Here is a 7,866-nt window from a genome sequence, read left to right as displayed (position 1 = left end):
CCTTGTCACTGCATCCTTCTGCAGCCATCAGCATAACCATACCGCACGCTCCGGATTAACAAAGTGGCGATTCCCTTTTTCCTCATCAGCTCTGCCCCTCAATGAGATTATCCCACACCACCCTTCTTCCATTGTACTCACCATGAAATTTTCTTTAAGCCAGGTTTTCCAGGCTGTTCAGAACTCCACCTCAGCTCCACCTTTTTAGAATGGGTTCTGATTCATAGCTTATGTACATTCAGAGAAATGAATCAGCCCACCTCCACCTCATCATCATGGTGGTTCTGGCTTTGATTTCATTTTTTAATTTCTACATCAATTTTTTATTAATTCTTATTTTCTTCCTTCTGCATTTCTCAGTGTTACAGTATTTACCGTACATGGCAGCAATCACTTTATACATCCTCTCAGATTGTGTTTGGGACGTGACCACTACATTCCTGTGGACGGTGTCAGACAATGGATGTAGTCAGTAGTTAACTGGTAGAAACGAGAGACTGGGAAAGTTAGCAGTGTGGATCCACAGCAAATATAAGTGATGTAGTTTTATGATTATTTGTAGCAATGAGAAGAGGTCACCAGGATCCTAACGTTATTACAATTAATTCAAAACAAACAGACATCAGCTTCTACCAATACCCTTTACTGTTTGCATTAGGCACGTCCACCTGATTTATGGTTACAATGAAAAAAATCACTATCACGTAAAAAATTCAGCTGGCGACGTGAGAGACACATGACAAATGTGTGAAAATTGTGATATGAATGGGGACTCACAACAGCCTTTCAAAGTCTGAATTTTAGGATACAAATAAATGAGGCAGACAGGGATGGGGCTACAACATTCGTTCTAAGCACTGCATGTGGACGGGACGTTTTGTGAATAAGGAAATTTTCCTTAAAAAGCCAAAAAGTTTAAACGCAAAACCCGCCAGGCAATCGGTACACGGGGAGTCAGGCAGGAATCGGCTCTTCTAAATATCCTGCCTTCATGTGGAGAAAATTTATTTCTTGTATCCTAAACCCAAGAAATATTTTAAAGCCTTTTGTTGAGCTATTCGTCTCCACTGGATAGCCCCAAAGGTCTATGCACTGACTCCAGCTGACAGGGATTAGCGGATCCAAACCATTTAACCGAGGCGCTCTGCTTCCTGCTGAGTTCCAGGTGTCAAAGACTCACTAAGGATGGACTCTCTTTGCATAGGTGATTTGATAAATAATTAATAAACCTACAGAAACCTAAAAGCAGAACTAGGGAAGAGTCTATATTCAAGAGACTTTTTCAGCAAGAGGCAGTCTACCTGTCCTATTATCACCTTGAACACACGCACAGATATAATCTGAAGAGAATACAAATAATCACTTGGTCAGAAAACAGGTTTAAGTAGTTTATTCCTGTAAACAATACTTAACGACTTACAACGTAGATGTGCTTAAAGATCCCAGTGGAGATTAGGCCAGTATCCTGCAAACTGGTTTAAGAGACGAGAGAGATTCCTGGCTGGCCAAAGTGTTTATGTTCTTATTTCAAATGAGCAAATTAAAAAATGGGAGCACCAAAGAAAGTGAAAAAGTGGAAAATAGTGTCTAAGTTATGGGAAAGGATGCTTCCTGAGCCCAGCTATGGGAGAGCTAATTTAAAGGTTTCTAGCTTTAACAAATGTGTAAGAAATCAAATGTCAGCAATTTATATTTGCTACCCTCCTAGCTAGTGTAAAGTTTTACTTTCAGAGAGCGTGATGGTAAAAATTTGGGGTTTAGCACGTGTCAGAGTTGCTAGGTGCCCCAGTGAAGTAAGTAATACGTGTAAAATGTGTATAAAATTGAGTACCTCTGTACGCACAGATGAACAGGTTGTGCTTGTTTTGAACTTGTAAAAATGGGACTGGTCAACCAAACAGGAGATTTATAAAGAGAAAACGCTACCAGGTATTTTCCGTCATGTGAAAGCAATTGGACAAGCCAGTGGGAAGAATATAATGGAGGCTTTCATTTACCTCTGGAATATATCCGGTACCCTCAGCATTTCCAGATCAGAAATGTTTTGTGATAAGGCTTTTCCCTTTTGGCACCGCTTTTCAGCCAGGTACTCCCTTTAACCCTGATATTCTCCTTTATTTTCTCATGGTCTAAATACACCCCTAGAGCTCAGCAACTGTAACTCACACTACCTGTGCCTCACTGACCCGCTTCACCTAAAAGTTTTTGTCTACGCATGTAGATGTTTCAGAATTAGTTTCTTTTCATACCACATATAAACACTTAGTTCTTTAAAACAATCTTGTATGGTGGATAATCTTCAAATCTGTTGAGATTTTAATATAACATAAACTACTGGATAGTTTTTCCACATTGAATTAGTGGAGCAAACTGCTGTTCTATTTAAATGAATGTTACCGTTTATCGTATAAGACCACTGAACACATAAAGAATCATACCAGAGGTGTTATGAAGCAGACTGTTCTACTGATTTTGACATACGGAGGTACTGTCAGGGAAGTATGTCTTCCTTAGCTCCAATAAAGAGAACAGCCTTCCTGGTTTCAGACCTTCATATTTTAAGTGTCAGTTTTCTAAGTTGTCTTGGACTTAGTTGTGCTAGTGACCTGTCAGCAAAGATTCCCTCAAAGTGGAGGCATCCTTCGTACTCATCTTCCCTTTGAACACTTCGCTTCCATGGAAGAGGGGGCAATGATAACCTCTTCCTAAGAGCTTCTTTACAGTAGTTTGTGAGCTCTGTATCCTCCTTGAAAAGCAAAATAAAATGAATGTAAAGAAATTACTGCCAAACTTCTCCAATGATCTGGAATTTTATTCCATCCATATACATGCATAGTAACAACATTTGTTGAGAAATTATTTCTATCAGAAGTAGAACATTATCTTTGTGATCACCAGTTGCAGTATTGCTACTCTTATATTTAAATATATCTTATATATGAATTAGATTCATAATTGCAGCATCGAGTTTAGGGTTTTGTTTTAGACTGTGCCTTTCAAAAGATAAAACTGATTGATATGACCTCATTACTTACAATACTGCTTCCAGTAATTTTGTTCATTCTTTATAAAGTATTGCATTTAACAGCAAAGGTTTAAAAATTGAGACAGAGATGCATCAGCGAAAGAAAATACAAGTACTATACAAGAAAAAAATTGCCATCTTCATTTAACGTACGTTTCAGATTAAGAAAGTGGACAGAAACATACTGCTACATACAAATGCAAAGCCTAATGACTAAGGTACTGTATCTGCTAAAATATAAAGTGCAAACTGAGCCCAATTGTTCAAAAAATTGAAATTTTAAGGCGAACTTTACAGCATAGTTGAAACTTCTTTGCAGGTTATATTTTAGCATATACATATATCTGCAACAGCATATAAGAAAAAAAATCAGGATACACAAGTGCTTTTGAAGCTATTTCTAAAATGCTTTTCTGTATTGTTTGTGACTATTTTCTTTAAAATCTACTATACAGTGCAAACCATATGTGCTACACAATAACTATACAATAACATTACAAATGACTTTAATATAAAGTTTTTAAATAAAAAATAACATAACTACAGCTATGAATACTGCTGGTAAAATAAATTAATATTTTTGAAAATGGCACCAATAATACACTTTACTAATGGACTGTAATGAAATTACACCTTTAAGTCTTCAACTCAGCAATAGTGAAATCTCCTGATTGTCCAGATGTAATTCAAACAGCTTTCTTTAGATTGTATGGAACAATATGCTAAACACAGGTACCAAAGGTGACCGATTGTTTCATTTGACATGTTCTGCTGCATGTGACGAGCAATAAAACTTCTTATGAGTTATAAAGTTTGAAAGATTGTTGAACTGGATGTCACACAGTCGGCAATACTTTCCACTGGTTGGGGCCTGGGTAGAACCATTCACGCCTTTAGCTATACTAGACAACTGTTCCTCTGCTGTAGGAATTGCTGGAGAGACATTTTCATTTGCAGTTAGGGGATTCTCAGAGATCCAAGAAGGAGACTTGTGCCCATCTTCATGCGGAGGATTCTGGGAAATGTTCTCTTGCTGTGGGTTTGCGGCAGGTCTTTCCTCCTGTTTTAGTCCCCCATTAACTATTACCATGCCTCGGTTTTTCGGCAATAGCGGAAGAGACTCTTTCTTCGGCACAGCACATCCATTCGAAGGCGCCTGGCCTTTAGGAGATTCACTTTCTGTATTTGTGCTTTGATCTAAATCAGTATTATGAATGACGAGAGAACCAGAAATGTAATCACTTGGCTTTATTCCATAATATGGAGAAAGCTGATCTGCTCCTTTAGCTTTCTTTATTGCTCCAGGGTAAAGGCATTGTGGAAGAAACAAATGTTTGTTTTCTTCTTTTGTAGCAATAAGCTGGGCCGCTTCACTAAAGACTTTTAGTCCTTGAAGTGTTGCTAAGTGTGTGGAAAATAAGTTTCCATTAGGAGAGGACTGTTTCGAGTTTCCATTTTTCTCACATTTGATTATGCTTCTTTCGTAACTGACATCTGGACTGTTTCTTTCACTTTCTGGGTTTTGAAACACCTTACTGTCGAGCTGTCCCAGGTCATTACGCTGATGGGCAGTGACAGGGCAAAAATTCTGCTTGTGAGCCAGGTAGTTCTCGACCTTGTTAAAACTGATCTTGCATACTGTGCACTCATGGTAGTCCAGCAGCCTTTTGGGAGAAGTGGACGTCCTCTCTGACGGGGGTAAGCATTTTTTACTGAGATCGATTGGCACATCCATCTCCAAGCAAGACACAGCAGAGTGGGGAGTATCACACTTTGAAACTGGAACGCACTTGTTAATAGACAGCGATGTTTCCAGATGCTTTGAGACTATTCCTGGAAAGATGTCACATCGTGGATGGTAACATTCTCCAACGCCCTCTGTTGACTCTTGAGTAGATGTGCAAGGATTGCCAAGATTAGCCACTTCTAGAAATCGCTGTTGAACCAGTGGTGGCCTTTGCTCTTGCTCTGGCAGGCACATCTCATACATCTTCCTTCGCTTCCGGGTACGCATCGTTCTCTGCATGGCAGGCACTTTGTTGGAAGCAGACCTCTTCAGCGGGGGATCGTGGCGGGTGGCACAGTAATACTGCTTGTGGACCATGTACGTTTCATGTCTGCTGAAAGTAATATTACAAGCTTCACACGTGGTCTTGTTAGGATCACTCTCCCCTTCTACTAAAGGAGCATTGGGAGTCTTCACATCAGAAGGTTTTCCGTTTATCTTCTCATCCCCATTGCTTGCAGTTGACAACTTCTTAGATTGTGCTGTAAAGTCTTTTTCATGACTTTTATTGTTTGGCCCGATCAAATCTAAAACATTGGAAGAGTTTATGCAAGATGTCTGCAGAAGCTGATTCTCTGGATCTGATGTGTGAGGAGCTGCATTCAGGATGTTTATAGAGCTTTGACCGTTACTGGGACTTACAGCTTCTGGCATTTTTTCTGGAACACTGGAAAAATCTGGTGACTTTGCCATCTGCTGCCATCGGCTACTGCAGTAATGCTTTTTGTGTACCAAGTAGTTGTCCAAATTATTGAATGTTATGTTACACTCAAAACATGTCGCCCCTTTGGGCATCAGAGGACTGTAAATTACAGGAGGATAATTGCTACTTCCATGCCTCAGTCTTCGATGGACCAGTTCAGACATTTTGGCTAATATCTCTGAAGCCTGAGGAACCACAGTGATGTCTTGAGGAAAAGCAAACTGGGAAAGAAAAGGTCCCATTGGGAAAGAAGGACCAATATTAGGCTGAACTGGCGATGAAGCAAGTCTTGGACTGGATGGTTCAGATTTTATTTTAGTGTATGAAAAACTCTGCTTATTTGTTGCAGGCTGGGTTTCTGGCCTCTGGTTTGGGAGGAAAAGTGGAGCCTTTTTGTCACATTTATCAAGCTCTGTATCAGAACTTGCATCTTTAGTCTGCATGGTCTTTTGGCTTTGGGGAACATCATTTCTGCTCAACAGGTCCGTTGCAGGCTGTAAACCTTCTTCGTTTCCACTTGGAGAGTGTTCAATGTCACTTTCTCTCTGAATCTTGTTGCCAGAGACATGTAACTCTTGGTGCTGCAGTAGCTCCCTCTGAGTTTGGAAGCCAAAATGGCAGTGATTGCATCTAAAGGCAGCTTGAGTAAGATGCGAGAACAGGTGCTGATGAAAGTTAATCACCGAGTCTGCAGTGTAAGTACAAACTGTGCATTTCAAACTAGCACCGGGTGGGAGAAATTCTTCCATTTTCACTCCTATAGAAAAGACAAGTGAAATACAAAATAAGATGACTATTTTGCCCTTCGTGAAGTATACCAGAACATCAGTTGCACAGAAGGTACAAGCACAGTGAGAACAACTAATTTTCTTCTGATGGGATGGTATTAATCACCCTGAAAATGCTTGAATTGGTTCAGAATTTCTTTCCTCAAACGGCTAGAGGATATTCCCAGACTTCTGCTCTGCTTTGGGGAGCCTTAGCATCTGCCTGCATTCAGCAGAGACAAAGGGAAAGAAAGAACAAGGGAAAGGATAAAAATAGACTGGACTTAATCTAAATGGTCTTATAAATTACAGTTTTAACTAAAAGAAACATAATGTTCCCCAAGAAACATAATGTTCCCCATACACAATCACTGGTAATTCTGAATGCCCAAAAAGCACATCAAGGTCAAGAGGCTCAAGGTCATGATGTGGTTTGAGGTACAGCCCTCAAACTCAGTGTCTGAAAGCCACAGACAGAGCAGAAGTAGCACTTTGAGCATTATTGATGCTCAGCTCTTTGCCTGCATGAGTTTGCTGTTGTGTAGCAACAGGATACAGAACTATCCTCATCAGAAAGGACTGATGAGTTGTGTTCATTGTGAAGGGAGGAGGAGTAAGACACGGCTTCACCCATACTTTATCTTCCACGTCTAATGGTTGTAGGCATCTACTGCTATAATACACCACCTTTTCCTCATGAAATCACTACACCTTTCCCATTAAGAATAGTACATTCAAAGCCATATTACAGTCACTGCTGAAACAAAAAAAAACCATGTTCCGTGGTATTTTGAAAGTGAGAAGGCTTTAAAAAGAGATAAGCCCAAATTTTCTACTACAACAACATAGATTCTAACTACCTGTTAAGCAATAAAAATGCTGAAAAAAATATTGGTAGGGATGATATTTGGAATCTAAAATGGGTATTTCTTCTGTCTACACACACACATACACAAACACATACACCATGCCTTGGTCAGGCAAACTAGATTCGTGGTAGTTGGACAATATAAACCTGTAAGAACATTGTGGCTCAGTCTGTGGGAAGCCATTCTGTTGTATCTGGAGGTCCTCACTTCTCCCCTAGCATCAGTGACTCCCACAGTTGTCAGCGACATTTAAATTGGAACTCTTCTCAGCCTCAGAGGCCAGACGGGAGCTGAGGAGATACACGGCACTTCAATCAGCGCTTGCTCCCTGTCAGGCACTTTTTCAGCAGGAGGGCATACCAAGCTTTAGCTCCTCCACTGCCATGAGATGGTGTTGCATATGCTTCCACAGCATGTGACAGTCACAGTGGAGTGTCTCTAAAGACTTTGCATTTCAGCTGGGGCTCCATGCTCCAGTGGTGTGGGTCTGCTACAGCCCCCAGTGGGAATGGTAACAAGTTAAAGAAAACACGGCACTAGCTTACAGGGCATTTGCAAAAGGAATGTTTCATTCCTACTGCAGAAGCTGTTATAACTTGTGATAATCTGTATAGAAAAATAAAGATGGACTGGATCTGAAGGAGAGAAAGAATGACTGAACTGACTGGTTTATGACCAAAAAGAAGGGGAAGGCCTGATGTTTAGCCTCTGACCTA

General features: G+C 40.3%; 1 protein-coding gene across 2 annotated transcripts in view; it reads right to left on the bottom strand.

The window, feature by feature from the left end:
• Positions 1-2,783: 2,783 nt before the first annotated feature.
• Positions 2,784-7,866, bottom strand: part of ZFPM2 (zinc finger protein, FOG family member 2) — a 316,036-nt gene continuing 310,953 nt past the window's right edge. For both annotated transcript variants that reach the window (XM_074577643.1, XM_074577645.1), the window contains one exon: positions 2,784-6,271. In XM_074577643.1, coding sequence (XP_074433744.1) covers positions 3,780-6,271 — 2,492 coding nt within the window. In that variant the 3' untranslated portion in view covers positions 2,784-3,779. The remainder of the gene's footprint in view (positions 6,272-7,866) is intronic.

Source organism: Larus michahellis, chromosome 2 (genome assembly GCF_964199755.1).
Source record: "Larus michahellis chromosome 2, bLarMic1.1, whole genome shotgun sequence".
NCBI lineage: Eukaryota > Metazoa > Chordata > Aves > Charadriiformes > Laridae > Larus > Larus michahellis.
The sequence above is the reverse complement of the archived record's forward strand: the minus strand, read 5'-3'. Positions and strand labels throughout refer to the sequence as shown.